This window comes from Pagrus pagrus, assembly GCF_965226575.1.
Source record: "Pagrus pagrus genome assembly, chromosome: 22".
Classification (NCBI taxonomy): domain Eukaryota; kingdom Metazoa; phylum Chordata; class Actinopteri; order Spariformes; family Sparidae; genus Pagrus; species Pagrus pagrus.
This window is the reverse complement of record NC_140204.1, coordinates 2,052,359-2,072,444: the sequence shown is the minus strand read 5'-3', so window position 1 is coordinate 2,072,444 and position 20,086 is coordinate 2,052,359. Positions and strand designations below refer to the sequence as shown.

Genomic DNA, 20,086 nt, shown 5'->3' with positions numbered 1-20,086 from the left:
GTCTTTAGGTAGCCAGAAGCGACATACCATTTCCTAGAGGTGTCCGTATTGGGAGAGGGACCTCTTCCTGAGGTTACTTCCATCTCATTCTCTTTTTTTCCCTCTGTTAAAAGTTTTTTTTTCCATCAACATGGCAAGTTTCTGAAGATTCTGAGGAAAAAGTCAGTATTATGGGAAACAAATTTGAATTCTGAAAAAGAAAATCTGAGATATACGACAGAATTATGGGGAAAAAGGTTGATTTTGTGAAAAAGTCAGAATTTGAGGGAAAAAATCGATTCTGATTTTAAAAAAAGGCAGGATTTGGGGAACGAAAGTCGATTCAGATGTTAAAGTTCGACACAGAAGGTATACCACTGCTTGCCAGCAAATGCCGCTTCTGACTGGCATATGCCACTTCTGACTGGCATATGCCACTTCTTGCCACTTGTTCAGGATTGATATGCTGTTGGTATATATGAAACCACTCCTGATATCACGATGGGGTTGGTAAGCTGCAGCAGACAAATTTGTGCTACATTAGCTCTCTCAGAACTCTGTTGGATTCAATCTTAAGGGGAAAACAAAAAAACAACAGCAAAAATGCCACTGGACCTGGTAGGGTAGTGGTTAAGTGGCTGACTGGCAACCTCACAGTCATGAGTTCAAGACCAGGTGTGTTCTAAAGTAGCCAGAAGCGACATACCATTTACTAGAGGTGTCCGTACTGGGAGAGGGACCTCTTCCTGAGGTTACTTCCATCTCATTCTTTTTTTTCCCCTCTGTTAAAAGGTTTTTTTTTCCATCAACATAGTAAGTTTCTAAAGATTCTGAGGAAAATGTCAGAATTCTGGGAAACAAATTGGAATTATGAAAAAGAAAATCTGAGATATATGACAGAATTATGGGGAAAAAAGTTGATTTTGTGAAAAAGTCAGAATTTAAGGGAAAAAATCGATTCTGATTTTTAAAAAAAGGCAGGATTTGGGGAACGAAAGTCGATTCAGATGTTAAAGTTCGACACAGAAGGTATACCACTGCTTGCCAGCAAATGCCGCTTCTGACTGGCATATGCCACTTCTGACTGGCATATGCCACTTCTTGCACTTGTTCAGGATGGATATTCTGTTGGTATATAGGAAACCACTCCTAATATCACGATGTGGTTGGTAAGCTGCAGCAGACAACTTAGCCTACAAATTTTTGCTACATTATCGCCCTCAGAACTCTGTTGGATTCAATCTTAAGGTAAAAATAAAAAAAACCCAGCAAAAATACCAATTGACCTGGTAGGGTAGTGGTTAAGTGGCTGGCTGGTGACCTCACAGTCATGAGTTCAAGACCAGGTGTGTTGTTAGATAGTCAGGGGTGACATACCATTTACTAGAGGTGTCTGACCGGGAGAGGCACCTCTTCCTTATTCCTTTTTTCCCTCTGTTAAAAGTTTTTTTTCCATCAACATGGCAAGTTTCTGAAGATTCTGAGGAAAAAGTCAGAATTCTGGGAAACAAATTTGAATTCTGAAAAAGAAAATCTGAGATATACGATAGAATTATTGGGAAAAAGGTTGATTTTGTGAAAAAGTCAGAATTTGAGGGAAAAAATCGATTCTGATTTTAAAAAAAGGCAGGATTTGGGGAACGAAAGTCGATTCAGATGTTAAAGTTCGACACAGAAGGTATACCACTGCTTGCCAGCAAATGCCGCTTCTGACTGGCATATGCCACTTCTGACTGGCAAATGCCACTTCTTGCCACTTGTTCAGGATGGATATGCTGTTGGTATATATGAAACCACTCCTGATATCACGATGGGGTTGGTAAGCTGCAGCAGACAAATTTGTGCTACATTAGCTCTCTCAGAACTCTGTTGGATTCAATCTTAAGGGGAAAACAAAAAAACAACAGCAAAAATGCCACTGGACCTGGTAGGGTAGTGGTTAAGTGGCTGACTGGCAACCTCACAGTCATGAGTTCAAGACCAGGTGTGTCTTTAGGTAGCCAGGAGCGACATACCATTTACTAGAGGTGTCCGTACTGGGAGAGGGACCTCTTCCTGAGGTTTCTTCCATCTCATTCTTTTTTCCCCTCTGTTAAAAGGTTTTTTTTTTCCATCAACATGGCAAGTTTCTAAAGATTCTGAGGAAAATGTCAGAATTCTGGGAAACAAATTTGAATTCTGAAAAAGAAAATCTGAGATATATGACAGAATTATGGGGAAAAAAGTTGATTTTGTGAAAAAGTCAGAATTTGAGGGAAAAAATCGATTCTGATTTTTAAAAAAAGGCAGGATTTGGGGAACGAAAGTCGATTCAGATGTTAAAGTTCGACACAGAAGGTATACCACTGCTTGCCAGCAAATGCCGCTTCTGACTGGCATATGCCACTTCTGACTGGCATATGCCACTTCTTGCACTTGTTCAGGATGGATATTCTGTTGGTATGTAGGAAACCACTCCTAATATCACGATGTGGTTGGTAAGCTGCAGCAGACAACTTAGCCTACAAATTTGTGCTACATTATCGCTCTCAGAACTCTGTTGGATTCAATCTTAAGGTAAAAACAAACAAAAAAACAGCAAAAATACCAGTTGACCTGGTGTTTAAGTGGCTGACTGGCAACCTCACAGTCATGAGTTCGAGACCAGGTGTGTCTTTAGGTAGCCAGGAGCGACATACCATTTACTAGAGGTGTCCGTACTGGGAGAGGGACCTCTTCCTGAGGTTTCTTCCATCTCATTCTTTTTTTCCCTCTGTTAAAAGGTTTTTTTTTCCATCAACATGGTAAGTTTCTAAAGATTCTGAGGAAAATGTCAGAATTCTGGGAAACAAATTTGAATTCTGAAAAAGAAAATCTGAGATATATGACAGAATTATGGGGAAAAAAGTTGATTTTGTGAAAAAGTCAGAATTTGAGGGAAAAAATCGATTCTGATTTTTAAAAAAAGGCAGGATTTGGGGAACGAAAGTCGATTCAGATGTTAAAGTTCGACACAGAAGGTATACCACTGCTTGCCAGCAAATGCCGCTTCTGACTGGCATATGCCACTTCTGACTGGCATATGCCACTTCTTGCACTTGTTCAGGATGGATATTCTGTTGGTATATAGGAAACCACTCCTAATATCACGATGTGGTTGGTAAGCTGCAGCAGACAACTTAGCCTACAAATTTGTGCTACATTATCGCTCTCAGAACTCTGTTGGATTCAATCTTAAGGTAAAAACAAACAAAAAAAACAGCAAAAATACCAGTTGACCTGGTGGTTAAGTGGCTGACTGGCAACCTCACAGTCATGAGTTGAGACCAGGTGTGTCTTTAGGTAGTCAGAGACGACATACCATTTATTAGAGGTGTCTGTCAGGGAGAGGGACCTCTTCTTTATTCTTTTTTTCCCTCTGTTAAAAGTTTTTTTTTCCATCAACATGGTAAGTTTCTAAAGATTCTGAGGAAAATGTCAGAATTCTGGGAAACTAATTTGAATTCTGAAAAAGAAAATCTGAGATATATGACAGAATTATGGGGAAAAAAGTTGATTTTGTGAAAAAGTCAGAATTTGAGGGAAAAAATCGATTCTGATTTTAAAAAAAGGCAGGATTTGGGGAACGAAAGTCAATTCAGATGTTAAAGTTCGACACAGAAGGTATACCACTGCTTGCCAGCAAATGCCGCTTCTGACTGGCATATGCCACTTCTGACTGGCATATGCCACTTCTTGCACTTGTTCAGGATGGATATTCTGTTGGTATATAGGAAACTAATTCCTAATATCACGATGTGGTTGGTAAGCTGCAGCAGACAACTTAGCCTACAAATTTGTGCTACATTATCGCTCTCAGAACTCTGTTGGATTCAATCTTAAGGTAAAAACAAAAAAAAACAACAGCAAAAATACCAGTTGACCTGGTGGTTAAGTGGTTGACTGGCAGCCTCACAGTCATGAGTTCGAGACCAGGTGTGTCTTTAGGTAGTCAGAGACGACCTACCATTTATTAGAGGTGTCTGTCAGGGAGAGGGACCTCTTCCTTATTCTTTTTTTCCCTCTGTTAAAAGTTTTTTTTTTCCATCAACATGGTAAGTTTCTAAAGATTCTGAGGAAAATGTCAGAATTCTGGGAAACTAATTTGAATTCTGAAAAAGAAAATCTGAGATATATGACAGAATTATGGGGAAAAAAGTTGATTTTGTGAAAAAGTCAGAATTTGAGGGAAAAAATCGATTCTGATTTTAAAAAAAGGCAGGATTTGGGGAACGAAAGTCGATTCAGATGTTAAAGTTCGACACAGAAGGTATAACACTGCTTGCCAGCAAATGCCGCTTCTGACTGGCATATGCCACTTCTGACTGGCAAATGCCACTTCTTGCACTTGTTCAGGATGGATATTCTGTTGGTATATAGGAAACCACTCCTAATATCACGATGGGGTTGGTAAGCTGCAGCAGACAAATTTGTGCTACATTAGCTCTCTCAGAACTCTGTTGGATTCAATCTTAAGGCGAAAACAAAAAAACAACAGCAAAAATGCCACTGGACCTGGTAGGGTAGTGGTTAAGTGACTGACTGGCAACCTCACAGTCATGAGTTCAAGACCAGGTGTGTCTTTAGGTATCCAGGAGCAACATACCATTTACTAGAGGTGTCCGTACTGGGAGAGGGACCTCTTCCTGAGGTTACTTCCATCTCATTCTTTTTTTCCCTCTGTCAAAAGGTTTTTTTTCCATCAACATGGTAAGTTTCTAAAGATTCTGAGGAAAATGTCAGAATTCTGGGAAACAAATTTGAATTCTGAAAAAGAAAATCTGAGATATATGACAGAATTATGGGGAAAAAAGTTGATTTTGTGAAAAAGTCAGAATTTGAGGGAAAAAATCGATTCTGATTTAAAAAAAAGGCAGGATTTGGGGAACGAAAGTCAATTCAGATGTTAAAGTTCGACACAGAAGGTATACCACTGCTTGCCAGCAAATGCCGCTTCTGACTGGCATATGCCACTTCTGACTGGCATATGCCACTTCTTGCACTTGTTCAGGATGGATATTCTGTTGGTATATAGGAAACCACTCCTAATATCACGATGTGGTTGGTAAGCTGCAGCAGACAACTTAGCCTACAAATTTGTGCTACATTATCGCTCTCAGAACTCTGTTGGATTCAATCTTAAGGTAAAAACAAACAAAAAAAACAGCAAAAATACCAGTTGACCTGGTGGTTAAGTGGCTGACTGGCAACCTCACAGTCATGAGTTGAGACCAGGTGTGTCTTTAGGTAGTCAGAGACGACATACCATTTATTAGAGGTGTCTGTCAGGGAGAGGGACCTCTTCTTTATTCTTTTTTTCCCTCTGTTAAAAGTTTTTTTTCCATCAACATGGTAAGTTTCTAAAGATTCTGAGGAAAATGTCAGAATTATGGGAAACAAATTTGAATTCTGAAAAAGAAAATCTGAGATATATGACAGAATTATGGGGAAAAAAGTTGATTTTGTGAAAAAGTCAGAATTTGAGGGAAAAAATCGATTCTGATTTTAAAAAAAAGGCAGGATTTGGGGAACGAAAGTCAATTCAGATGCTAAAGTTCGACACAGAAGGTATACCACTGCTTGCCAGCAAATGCCGCTTCTGACTGGCATATGCCACTTCTGACTGGCATATGCCACTTCTTGCACTTGTTCAGGATGGATATTCTGTTGGTATATAGGAAACCACTCCTAATATCACGATGTGGTTGGTAAGCTGCAGCAGACAACTTAGCCTACAAATTTGTGCTACATTATCGCTCTCAGAACTCTGTTGGATTCAATCTTAAGGTAAAAACAAAAAAAAACAACAGCAAAAATACCAGTTGACCTGGTGGTTAAGTGGTTGACTGGCAACCTCACAGTCATGAGTTCGAGACCAGGTGTGTCTTTAGGTAGTCAGAGACGACCTACCATTTATTAGAGGTGTCTGTCAGGGAGAGGGACCTCTTCCTTATTCTTTTTTTCCCTCTGTTAAAAGTTTTTTTTTTCCATCAACATGGTAAGTTTCTAAAGATTCTGAGGAAAATGTCAGAATTCTGGGAAACAAATTTGAATTCTGAAAAAGAAAATCTGAGATATATGACAGAATTATGGGGAAAAAAGTTGATTTTGTGAAAAAGTCAGAATTTGAGGGAAAAAATCGATTCTGATTTTAAAAAAAGGCAGGATTTGGGGAACGAAAGTCGATTCAGATGTTAAAGTTCGACACAGAAGGTATAACACTGCTTGCCAGCAAATGCCGCTTCTGACTGGCATATGCCACTTCTGACTGGCAAATGCCACTTCTTGCACTTGTTCAGGATGGATATTCTGTTGGTATATAGGAAACCACTCCTAATATCACGATGGGGTTGGTAAGCTGCAGCAGACAAATTTGTGCTACATTAGCTCTCTCAGAACTCTGTTGGATTCAATCTTAAGGCGAAAACAAAAAAACAACAGCAAAAATGCCACTGGACCTGGTAGGGTAGTGGTTAAGTGACTGACTGGCAACCTCACAGTCATGAGTTCAAGACCAGGTGTGTCTTTAGGTATCCAGGAGCAACATACCATTTACTAGAGGTGTCCGTACTGGGAGAGGGACCTCTTCCTGAGGTTACTTCCATCTCATTCTTTTTTTCCCTCTGTCAAAAGGTTTTTTTTCCATCAACATGGTAAGTTTCTAAAGATTCTGAGGAAAATGTCAGAATTCTGGGAAACAAATTTGAATTCTGAAAAAGAAAATCTGAGATATATGACAGAATTATGGGGAAAAAAGTTGATTTTGTGAAAAAGTCAGAATTTGAGGGAAAAAATCGATTCTGATTTAAAAAAAAGGCAGGATTTGGGGAACGAAAGTCAATTCAGATGTTAAAGTTCGACACAGAAGGTATACCACTGCTTGCCAGCAAATGCCGCTTCTGACTGGCATATGCCACTTCTGACTGGCATATGCCACTTCTTGCACTTGTTCAGGATGGATATTCTGTTGGTATATAGGAAACTAATTCCTAATATCACGATGTGGTTGGTAAGCTGCAGCAGACAACTTAGCCTACAAATTTGTGCTACATTATCGCTCTCAGAGCTCTGTTGGATTCAATCTTAAGGTAAAAACAAAAAAAAACAACAGCAAAAATACCAGTTGACCTGGTGGTTAAGTGGTTGACTGGCAACCTCACAGTCATGAGTTCGAGACCAGGTGTGTCTTTAGGTAGTCAGAGACGACCTACCATTTATTAGAGGTGTCTGTCAGGGAGAGGGACCTCTTCCTTATTCTTTTTTTCCCTCTGTTAAAAGTTTTTTTTTTCCATCAACATGGTAAGTTTCTAAAGATTCTGAGGAAAATGTCAGAATTCTGGGAAACTAATTTGAATTCTGAAAAAGAAAATCTGAGATATATGACAGAATTATGGGGAAAAAAGTTGATTTTGTGAAAAAGTCAGAATTTGAGGGAAAAAATCGATTCTGATTTTAAAAAAAGGCAGGATTTGGGGAACGAAAGTCGATTCAGATGTTAAAGTTCGACACAGAAGGTATAACACTGCTTGCCAGCAAATGCCGCTTCTGACTGGCATATGCCACTTCTGACTGGCAAATGCCACTTCTTGCACTTGTTCAGGATGGATATTCTGTTGGTATATAGGAAACCACTCCTAATATCACGATGGGGTTGGTAAGCTGCAGCAGACAAATTTGTGCTACATTAGCTCTCTCAGAACTCTGTTGGATTCAATCTTAAGGCGAAAACAAAAAAACAACAGCAAAAATGCCACTGGACCTGGTAGGGTAGTGGTTAAGTGACTGACTGGCAACCTCACAGTCATGAGTTCAAGACCAGGTGTGTCTTTAGGTATCCAGGAGCAACATACCATTTACTAGAGGTGTCCGTACTGGGAGAGGGACCTCTTCCTGAGGTTACTTCCATCTCATTCTTTTTTTCCCTCTGTCAAAAGGTTTTTTTTCCATCAACATGGTAAGTTTCTAAAGATTCTGAGGAAAATGTCAGAATTCTGGGAAACAAATTTGAATTCTGAAAAAGAAAATCTGAGATATATGACAGAATTATGGGGAAAAAAGTTGATTTTGTGAAAAAGTCAGAATTTGAGGGAAAAAATCGATTCTGATTTTAAAAAAAGGCAGGATTTGGGGAACGAAAGTCAATTCAGATGTTAAAGTTCGACACAGAAGGTATACCACTGCTTGCCAGCAAATGCCGCTTCTGACTGGCATATGCCACTTCTGACTGGCATATGCCACTTCTTGCACTTGTTCAGGATGGATATTCTGTTGGTATATAGGAAACCACTCCTAATATCACGATGTGGTTGGTAAGCTGCAGCAGACAACTTAGCCTACAAATTTGTGCTACATTATCGCTCTCAGAACTCTGTTGGATTCAATCTTAAGGTAAAAACAAACAAAAAAAACAGCAAAAATACCAGTTGACCTGGTGGTTAAGTGGCTGACTGGCAACCTCACAGTCATGAGTTGAGACCAGGTGTGTCTTTAGGTAGTCAGAGACGACATACCATTTATTAGAGGTGTCTGTCAGGGAGAGGGACCTCTTCTTTATTCTTTTTTTCCCTCTGTTAAAAGTTTTTTTTCCATCAACATGGTAAGTTTCTAAAGATTCTGAGGAAAATGTCAGAATTATGGGAAACAAATTTGAATTCTGAAAAAGAAAATCTGAGATATATGACAGAATTATGGGGAAAAAAGTTGATTTTGTGAAAAAGTCAGAATTTGAGGGAAAAAATCGATTCTGATTTAAAAAAAAAGGCAGGATTTGGGGAACGAAAGTCAATTCAGATGCTAAAGTTCGACACAGAAGGTATACCACTGCTTGCCAGCAAATGCCGCTTCTGACTGGCATATGCCACTTCTGACTGGCATATGCCACTTCTTGCACTTGTTCAGGATGGATATTCTGTTGGTATATAGGAAACCACTCCTAATATCACGATGTGGTTGGTAAGCTGCAGCAGACAACTTAGCCTACAAATTTGTGCTACATTATCGCTCTCAGAACTCTGTTGGATTCAATCTTAAGGTAAAAACAAACAAAAAAAACAGCAAAAATACCAGTTGACCTGGTGGTTAAGTGGCTGACTGGCAACCTCACAGTCATGAGTTGAGACCAGGTGTGTCTTTAGGTAGTCAGAGACGACATACCATTTATTAGAGGTGTCTGTCAGGGAGAGGGACCTCTTCTTTATTCTTTTTTTCCCTCTGTTAAAAGCTTTTTTTTCCATCAACATGGTAAGTTTCTAAAGATTCTGAGGAAAATGTCAGAATTCTGGGAAACAAATTTGAATTCTGAAAAAGAAAATCTGAGATATATGACAGAATTATGGGGAAAAAAGTTGATTTTGTGAAAAAGTCAGAATTTGAGGGAAAAAATCGATTCTGATTTTAAAAAAAGGCAGGATTTGGGGAACGAAAGTCGATTCAGATGTTAAAGTTCGACACAGAAGGTATACCACTGCTTGCCAGCAAATGCCGCTTCTGACTGGCATATGCCACTTCTGACTGGCATATGCCACTTCTTGCACTTGTTCAGGATGGATATTCTGTTGGTATATAGGAAACCACTCCTAATATCACGATGTGGTTGGTAAGCTGCAGCAGACAACTTAGCCTACAAATTTGTGCTACATTATCGCTCTCAGAACTCTGTTGGATTCAATCTTAAGGTAAAAACAAACAAAAAAAACAGCAAAAATACCAGTTGACCTGGTGGTTAAGTGGCTGACTGGCAACCTCACAGTCATGAGTTGAGACCAGGTGTGTCTTTAGGTAGTCAGAGACGACATACCATTTATTAGAGGTGTCTGTCAGGGAGAGGGACCTCTTCTTTATTCTTTTTTTCCCTCTGTTAAAAGCTTTTTTTTCCATCAACATGGTAAGTTTCTAAAGATTCTGAGGAAAATGTCAGAATTCTGGGAAACAAATTTGAATTCTGAAAAAGAAAATCTGAGATATATGACAGAATTATGGGGAAAAAAGTTGATTTTGTGAAAAAGTCAGAATTTGAGGGAAAAAATCGATTCTGATTTTAAAAAAAGGCAGGATTTGGGGAACGAAAGTCAATTCAGATGTTAAAGTTCGACACAGAAGGTATACCACTGCTTGCCAGCAAATGCCGTTTCTGACTGGCATATGCCACTTCTGACTGGCATATGCCACTTCTTGCACTTGTTCAGGATGGATATTCTGTTGGTATATAGGAAACCACCCCTAATATCACGATGTGGTTGGTAAGCTGCAGCAGACAAATTTGTGCTACATTAGCTCTCTCAGAACTCTGTTGGATTCAATCCTAAGGTAAAAACAAAACAAAAAAAACAGCAAAAACACCAGTGGACCTGGACCTGGTAGGGCAGTGTTTAAGTGGCTGACTGGCAACCTCACAGTCATGAGTTCGAGACCAGGTGTGTCTTTAGGTAGTCAGAGGCGACATACCATTTACTAGATGTGTCTGTCCGGGAGAGGGACCTCTTCCTGAGGTTTCTTCCATCTCATTCTTTTTTTCCCTCTGTTAAAAATTTTTTTTTTCCATCAGCATGGCAAGTTTCTGAAGATTCTGAGGAAAAAGTCAGAATTCAGGGAAAGAAATTTGAATTATGAAAAAGAAAATCTGAGATATACGACAGAATTATGGGGAAAAAGGTTGATTTTGTGAAAAAGTCAGAATTTGAGGGAAAAAATCGATTCTGATTTTAAAAAGGCAGGATTTGGGGAACGAAAGTCGATTCAGATGTTAAAGTTCGACACAGAAGGTATACCACAGCTTGCCAGCAAATGCCGCTTCTGACTGGCATATGCCACTTCTGACTGGCATATGCCACTTCTTGCCACTTGTCCAGGATTGATATGCTGTTGGTATATATGAAACCACTCCTGATATCACGATGGGGTTGGTAAGCTGCAGCAGACAAATTTGTGCTACATTAGCTCTCTCAGAACTCTGTTGGATTCAATCTTAAGGGGAAAACAAAAAAACAACAGCAAAAATGCCACTGGACCTGGTAGGTTAGTGGTTAAAGGATAACTACCGTTTTTTACAACCTGGACCTTTTTTCTAGCAAAATATATGGTCATTTACTCACCCAGATAACTTTGGTGTCATTTGGCGTCGTTCGGACGAAATTAGATCCAGTGTAGCGTCGATATATCCATATAATGCGAGTAACGGGGCAGCGACACACAGCCTCTATATAACGCATTATCTGCCACGAAACTAGTTAATTTCACTAATATTTTGTTACGATATGCTATCGCTATTCCCCTCTGAGTCCGGGCTCGTCCGTTATCAACATCCGGGGTCAAACTAGCAGTAGCAGCTACAGGTAAACAAGCCGGGCAGTCGCGGGTGCGCGCGCAGCTCAGAGATGACATCATCCAGGTCAGAGGTAGTAGGTCAACCTACAGACCCCGGATGTTCACAATAGACGAGCCTGGACTCAGAGGGGAATAGCACTAGCATATCGTAACAAAATATTGGTGAAATGAACTAGTTTCGTGGCAGATAATGTGTTATATAGAGGCTGTGTGTCGCTGCCCCGTCACTCGCATTATATGGATATATCGGCGCTACACTGGATCTAATTTCGTCCGAACGACGCCAAATGACACCAAAGTTATCTGGGTGAGTAAATGATCATATATTTTGCTAGAAAAAAGGTCCAGGTTGTAAAAAACGGTAGTTATCCTTTAAGTGGCTGACTGGCAACCTCACAGTCATAAGTTCAAGACCAGGTGGCAGACAGGTGTGTCTTTAGGCAGCAAGAAGCAACAAATTCTAGTTGCACGCCATTTATTAAAGGTGTCTGTCCGTCCTGTGAGAGGGACCCCTTCCTCTGTGACTCTTCTCAGGGGTAGACATTAAGGGAAATTTGCCGATCACTGGCCCAGGAATCGATCCCCATAATAACGAAAAAGAACAATTTGATTTAATAACATTTATTTTAATACTGCATTACTGAGGTCAAAAAGTGCAAATACATAAATCAAAAGTGCAAACAGTGTTGCATTACTGAAGCACAATCAGTTCTTCCTCCATCTCCTCCTCAGTTGGTTGATTTTTGCACCCCCCTCCATGTTACAGGGCGTTTTACTTGACACATGCTAAAAAAATAAGATAAGATTTACAGCCTCACCCCACACCATGTTCTCTAATGCAGACATCAAGTTTAAATATTTGACCTACAGTGTTTTACAGGAGGAGGATCTGAACAGCTGTTCTATTCACACTTAAAATGTTTTTTGTCTTTTCAATGTAATTTTCAATCTATGAAATCAATCTGTGCCTTTTTTTTGCCAAGCTTCTCTCAAGTTTTACTCTTTCAAATAATCATCCATCTACAGAACTTTTCAGTACGCTATTTTTCTACTTCTTCTCATCATCATTATCATTAATTATTATTAATAATAATATTGTTTAAAGTGAGCCTCTTATCGTTTAACAGAAAAATACATCATACAAACAGCAACTTTTGCAGCCTTGTCAGTCTGATGGCGAATTATCACTTTCTGTCATCACTAACATGTTAATAATCAAAGAAGCTCTGAGGCTTTGTTCTATATGTTATAATACAAGATTTCAGCATTGAGCTACAATCAGGCAACATTCATGACTCTGTACAGTCAAACTAACCAAACACTTCTTATTGATCATCATTATAAAGTTTCAGGGCGGTCCTGTAACCATGGTAACTCACGGTGCCAGAGGGGAGGGAGAGACGCTGAATGAAGCCGTTTACACAGATACACTGTAGACAAAGTCCAGACTATAGTTGTTATTTCACACATGTAGCACACAACAGGAGACTCTCCGTGTCAGACGAGCTCTCACGTGCTGACTAAACTCAGCTGATAACGTAGCAGCGCGACGAGTCCCTGCTAGCTAAGCAGCTAAACTTTAGCACCGCTCCGTGTTGAGATCCCGCCCCGTGTGGGTCACTACACTGTCATTGGTCAGGCGCGCACACGCTGTTATCGATACAATTGGCTGTAGAGTGTGACAATCTGTCAATAAACATCAGCCAACAGTTCTCCTCCGATCTACATTGATCTCACAAGTCACCTCTGTTAAGTTTGAATGACGGAAATCCGTCGTAGCGACGGAGAACTTTAATCCATGCTGGCACCACCGGGCCAGTGCTTGGAGCGTTCTGGTGGCCCGGACGGTTTTAAAAGTAGGTCCAGGCCACCGGGCCATTTATATTGTCGACCCCTGCTTCCTGAGGTTTCTTCCATCTTATTCTCTGTTAAAGGGTCTTTTTCCATCAACATGGCAAGTTTCTGAAGATTCTGAGGAAAAAGTGAGAATTCTGGGGAAAAGTCAGAATTTGTGGGAAAAAATCTATTCTGATTTTTAAAAATGGGGTAATTTGGGGAATGAAAGTCGATTCAGATGTTAAAGTTCGACACAGAAGGTATACCACTGCTTGCCAGCAAATGCCGCTTCTGACTGGCATATGCCACTTCTGACTGGCATATGCCACTTCTTGCCACTTGTTCAGGATTGAGATGCTGTTGGTATATATGAAACCACTCCTGATATCACGATTGGGTTGGTAAGCTGCAGCAGACAAATTTGTGCTACATTATCGCTCTCAGAACTCTGTTGGATTCAATCTTAAGGTGAAAACAAAAAAAACAACAGCAAAGTGGCTGACTGGCAACCTCACAGTCACGAGTTCAAGACCAGGTGTCCAACAGGTGTGTCTTTAGGTAGCCAGAAGCGACATACCAGTTACTACAGGTGTCTGTCTGTCCGTCCTGGGAGAGGGACCCCTTCCTCTGTGACTCTTCCTGAGGTTTCTTCCTTGTTATTCTTTTTTCCCTCTGTTAAAAGTTTTTTTTTTCCATCAACATGGCAAGTTTCTGAGGAAAAAGTGAGAATTTGGGGGGAAAAATTCGATTCTGATAAAAAAAAAAGGCGGAATTTGGGGAATGAAAGTCGCTTCAGATGTTAAAGTTCGACACAGACGGTATACCACTGCTTGCACTTGATTCACAACTCTAAAAAGAACACACTTTTTTCCATGTATGAAAATTTCAGGGGGAAAAAAAAAAAGTTTTTTGTGAAACCAAGTGAAAAAAATTTGCTCCTGAAATTCTTTCGCTGGGGTTCACACATGAAAAACCAACTATTTTTCCTGGAAAACTTTTTTTTTCAATGAAAGAAGTTTTTCCTGGAGAATGTGTTTGTAAGTGTAAAAAAAAATATTCAGGAGAATATTTTTATTCTGAAAAACATTTTTTTTTGCCCTGAAAATTGAGAAAATCAAATAAAAACTTTTTTTTCATCAAGAGTTTATTTCTTTTTTGTTGGTTTTACACATGAACATAATTATTCCCCCCCCCCCCCCCCCCGAAAAGTATCTTTTTCATTGTTTTCTACACTTTTTTTCTACTGAAAGAATTTCTCCTGACATTTTTTTCTGTACAATTTGTTTTTTCATGTGTGAAACTGGGTGGAAAAAAGTGAACTAAAAATTGTAAATTTTAAGCTCTTTAAAAATGTCCATTTTTAATAATCACAGGTGGTGACTTGTTGAGTAAATCTAACCTGGATTTAAGCAATACTCAGGTCATGAGTCAGGAAGTCAAGGTCATTTCCAAAAGGCTTAAATATTTTTCCTTTGCCAGCAATAAAGTTCAGTGAGAAGTACCAGATCCTTTATTTATTTTGTTGGCTGGAAGTTGTTTGATTTCAATATATTTAATCAAAAAAATACTGGCTTTGTGAAACGAAAAACACGAATTAAAAACCCTTTCTCTGTTTATTGACATTTCAGGGATGTGTCGTCACTCGACAGCAGCAGTGTTGAACACTGTGTTCGTGGGACAGCACCGGTTTGAAAGTGGACACTGCTAACACATATGTTCAACAGATTGTGACTAATCAGGAAACTTTTCAGTCCTTGTGCCCTTTTGTTCCTTCATAAAGTCCAGACTGACCGTTTGCAGCGGTGACTCAGGTTGGGTAAACTGTCTCCGGAGTTATTGACCAGTTTTAGAAGATCAATAAAAGTGTGGGAGGACGTCGGCTCACAGGCAGAGAGAGGGGATAAATACCCGGTCCAGTGAGTTTTCAGGGACAGACAGAGGAGTGAAGGCACACTGAAGACCAGCGACAATTTGAGAAGAGGAACTTTATCGACGGTCGACGATGAGGACGCTGCTGTTGCTGTATCTGTGTGCGTACGCCGCCCGGGCCACTGATGATCTGGAATATGACGACTATGGTGTGAGTGTGTTGGTCGAGTTTCTAAAGATTCGTCTGATTTGTTGTTATATCAGACCAAAGGAATGTGAACACAGTATGACCCGGGTTTGTTCCTTAACATAACATTTTGTTTTAGTCAAGTTTCACATCAAATATCGGAGTTTTCAGTTTGTGTGAGTAGATATGAAGCTTTCACACAACAAGCCTGAGAGAAAAAAAAGGATTCATTCACAAACATTGTCTTCCACAGGACCCCAACAGTTCACCTGCAAGTAACAGGACGGTATGTAGAATGTGCTTACATCATCTGTTTCATGTATTTTCATATTTTGTAACGTATTTCCTTCATCACATTTTTAAAAAATAATTGTTTCTCCGCAGGGGACAATAGATGTTCGAGGTCATCGTCCATCGGTGAGAGGCGGAGACGTCTACACTAACAACCGCTATTCCCCGCCTCCAATCGGTGGCCGCGGCAGGTACATGAACACACATATACATGAGAAAGGAGTACAAATCATCAAACTAAACTAATCCACGATAAAATTATTATATCTATAGAAATGGAAAAAAATGCTAGCAATCGAATCCATCTGTAACTTTGTTTACTGGATGTTTCGTTCGTTAAATAACTCAAAATAGAAATATAAGGAGAACAGCAGAAGAACAGATGAACTCATTAACAAAGTTTGCCGAAGATGATGGCTGGATTATTAACACCATATCAATATTTATTTTTTTAATGTCACAGTTAGTGAATATTGCGACACGCCTGATTGAACACATTAAAAAATGTTTGACCAAATTTTATGTCAATAACAGTTAGACGATGCCCTTCATGCCCTCGGGACCACGAACATCCAGACGAGGTGTTATGACAATCCATCAAACAATGTTCTAAAACATGTGCAGTGTGATTATTACACTAAACCGTAAACCTTTAAAAAAGACAAACAACATAAAACAAAGTGGTCGTCAGAAATCAGAGTTACATGTCAGTGAAACGTCTCTTCCTGTTGGTCCAGGTATCGCGGCCGCCCCACCCCCGCTCCAGTCGGACGACCACAGGAGCAGGAGAAGCAGGAGCAGCCGGAGTCTGGAGGATGCACGCACGCCTCGGAGGAGATGGTAGGACGACGCCAGAGGAACTGAACATTTGTTTAACACGTTTCAGAACAGCGACTATAAACTCCAGACGTTACGTTAGAGCAGAAGTTCGTAGACCCGTTTCTTCCAGTTGGTTTGAGTTCATTTCAGGGCCATCGTTATTTTGGTCGAGGTTATTGGTGTGTGATGATGCAGTCATGAGTCGGGACTCTTACGAAACGCCTTTTTGGAATTCAGAAAATATTTAAAACGTCAAAACGATTTAAAAAAAAAAGAAAAATAAGTCCAAATTCTCGCTTGTTGCATGTGAATATTTTCTGGTTTCTTTCCTACGTTATACTGATCGGAGTTTTTCTGTCCAACAGGGTGTTCTGTGTCCTAACGGCTGCGAGCTGAAGACTGCCCTGCTGAAGCAAGAGAGGAACGTCAAGACGGTAAACAAAGTTTTACGTGAAAAAATTCCAAAAACAAGTTGAATCCTTGTCACATTATTGAGGAAACACTGGAGTTGACTAATTATTGCTGCCTACACTCCTCACAGAGCGTCAATGACCTGAAGCCGAAGGTGGATGAACTGTCCAGATCCACAAACAACGTCTTCAACTACGTCAACAGCATCTCCGTCTCCCTGAGGGAGAGGCAGAGGCTCTTCGACGGTGAGTTTTCTTTCATTCATCTTAAAGACAAAAAAACAAAAACATATGGTGTTTGAATCATTTGAAAAATGACAGGATCACTGTCAGTTTTTGTTTGTTTTATTCCATCTGAAAATAAATTCTCCTGAAAATTGTTTTTTTCACTCTTTTTTTTTATTTTTGTGCAACATTTTTTTTGAATTTTTTGTCCTTTAAGTTTCTTCTCTGTCTGCATGTCCTCCTCCTCTCAGACAACGGCAGGGCGGTCAGTCAGTACACCGATCGGGTGGAGGAGCAGCACGTCTTCATCAAGGAGACAGTCGACACCGTCTTCCCCTCCAACATCAGAGTGCTACAGGTAGATAAGAGCACACACGAGTCTGTAGGAGAAAACTTTCTGTCAAGTTAAATTAAAAATGTTTTCCCTATCAGCCACACGGAAACTAAACTTCCTTTTCAAAGACATTTACTCATTTAAAATGTTTCCTTATTCATAAAAGGGCATCAAGCATCACAAACGTATCTCAGAAACCAAAAGTCATTTATACAACACACAAGCAACTAGAATCCAGTACATCCCGCCTTAAATGTGACGTGCTATGTGTCCCGGCTGCAGGGCGTCCTGGACAAGGTCAGGCAGAAGATCCAGAGGCTGGAGAAGGCCATCCAGGCCCAGAGGGAGGAGTGCAAGGAACCCTGCAAGACCAAATGTCCCATACCAGTCGTGTCTGGTGAGTGTGTCGCCCCCTAGTACAAAAGGCTCACAGCCAACACAATAATCTGTCTCAGTTTAATAGAATAGACGCTAAATAACTTGTTGTAACGGTAGCTATAGCGAGTTTCAAGCAAGTTAAACCCAAAAAACGCAGCTGAAATTTGCAGGACTTGTGATGAATCTTACACCCACAAACATTTTTCATGCCAATCCAACATTTTTAGTGAAAGTTATGTCCAAAAAACACCGAAAGAAAACAAGAACGATTAATACTCTGCATCAATCACAGTACATATAGATGTATCTCTCATACAAATCTATATGTACAGAAGTTTTCCTTTGTTGAACCGTTCACCTGTGGGATTCAGGTAAGGAGTGTGAGGAGATCTACCGTCGTGGAGGAAGAGACTCCCAGATGTACGTGGTCCAGCCCGACACCTTTTACCCTCCATACAAGGTCTTCTGTGATCAGACCAGCCAGAACGGAGGTGAGAATAAAACAGAGAATAAGGATTATTTAGTAAGTTTTTATTGTAAATGATATAAATGATAGAGGTCTCAGTGTTTTCAAGAGAACTTCCTCTATTTTCCCAGGATGGCTTCTCATCCAGAGCAGGCTTGACGGCAGTGTCGACTTCGGCCGACGCTGGGACGAATACCGACGCGGTTTTGGCAACATCGCCTTCGACGCCGGCAAGGGTCACTGCGAGACTCCAGGTAAGACTTTCAAAATATGAAACAAGAGTCAAGTGTTGAAGTTACTATGGTTTGAGGTTGACTTGCGTACCTTTGTCATGTGACAGGTGAATACTGGCTGGGTAATGACCGCATTAGTCTGCTGACCAAGATGGGCCCCACTGAGGTTCTCATTGAGATGCAGGACTGGTCCGGAGCCAAGGTGAGGACTCTGTTTACTGCAGAAACTGATCAAGAGAAAAGCATTATGTTGATAATCGAGTTCAGCCAAAATAAAAACTCAAACATTCTCTAGTTTTTTAGGTCTAGTATTTCTATACCAGGTCGCCATCTGTTTTGTTTGTAGGAAAACTTTAATTGCTCAATTGTTCCTCAATAAACACCTATAGAAATAAATGATTGACAGATTTTTGACCAATCTGATGTCCTCAAACATCACTGACTCACGGCCTGTTTTGATTCATCTGACCTTATTGATTTTAATATAAACAAGAACATTAGAAACAACATAATTAGCATTGAGGAGAAGTCCAGCTCTTAAACTTTGCTAAGACACAAACTGAAATATTTTACTGATGTCTCAGTTCGAGATGAAACTCAAATGTTTTCTGCGTTTAGGTCCACGCCCAGTACAGTCAGTTCACCATCCAATCAGAGACGTCCAACTACGTGCTAGCCGTGGACGGTTACTCCGGTACTGCTGGTAACTGTTTCCTGGACGGATCTCTGGAGCTCTACGGTGAAAACCGGACCATGACGATTCACAACGGCATGATGTTCAGCACCTACGACAGAGACAACGACAACTGGTGAGAGAAGTTATCCCCGTTTAAAGACGACTTTGAGTTACTTTAATTATTTAGATGTGCACTACGTAAGAATGTTGTTTATCTGTAGCTACTGTTAGCTTGTTTGCTCAGTTAGCAGTGCAGATACCAGTCTGTGTTTACGTTTTTCATACATTTTTAAAAAAAATGTCTCTGTCCCTGAACCAGGACCCCTGGCGATCCATCCAAACAGTGCTCCAAGGAGGACGGAGGTGGCTGGTGGTACAATCGCTGCCACTCGGCCAATCCCAACGGTCGATACTACATGAGCGGAGCCTACACCAAACAGATGGCCAAGCACGGCACCGACGACGGCGTGGTGTGGATGAACTGGAAGGGCAGCTGGTATTCTCTCAAGGCCATCAGCATGAAGATCCGGCCTTACTTCCCCCCCAGCAAATAATGTCTGAGCAAGTTGACGCGCACGTAGCACAGTCAGGAAACCGCCAAAATAAAAGTATTTTACCAGTAACCTTTATGTTGATGGACATTTAGACATGATTATAAAAGGGTGTGGACATGTGCTGTGAAAGTGAAAAAGAACCAAAATCTGTTTGAAAAATGTGCAACACTAACAAAATAAAGAAAACAGGAGATGTTTTAATGTCAGATAAACTTGTCATGTCTACTGATAAAGAGAAAAATCTTACTGGTTGTGAGCGAATGAGCTGTGATCTGTCCTTTCTTGTAACGTGTGAAGTCTTCAGTGTGCACCGACAGGATGAGTTGATGCCAACTGTCCTCCGCTACTCAATAAACACATTGAGGAACCTACTTTCTGTCTGGTCTGGTTGTTCTTTCACTGTTTCAATGAATAAAGTACAGTCATCTGCAAAACAAGTATGAACTTACCACAGTAGTGCTGATCAATACAAGTGAAAGGATCTTTTAA

General features: G+C 40.3%; 1 protein-coding gene across 1 annotated transcript; it reads left to right on the top strand.

Moving 5' to 3' along the window:
- Window positions 1-15,103: 15,103 nt before the first annotated feature.
- fgb (fibrinogen beta chain) lies at window positions 15,104-19,968 on the top strand. The gene is made up of 13 exons (XM_084344389.1): window positions 15,104-15,235; window positions 15,465-15,497; window positions 15,596-15,693; window positions 16,240-16,342; window positions 16,687-16,755; window positions 16,863-16,977; window positions 17,208-17,314; window positions 17,573-17,687; window positions 18,040-18,159; window positions 18,266-18,388; window positions 18,475-18,569; window positions 18,986-19,176; window positions 19,363-19,968. The coding sequence occupies exons 1-13, from the start codon at window positions 15,158-15,160 to the stop codon at window positions 19,595-19,597; spliced, it is 1,482 nt and encodes a 493-aa protein (XP_084200515.1). The 5' UTR covers window positions 15,104-15,157; the 3' UTR covers window positions 19,598-19,968.
- Window positions 19,969-20,086: the final 118 nt, after the last annotated feature.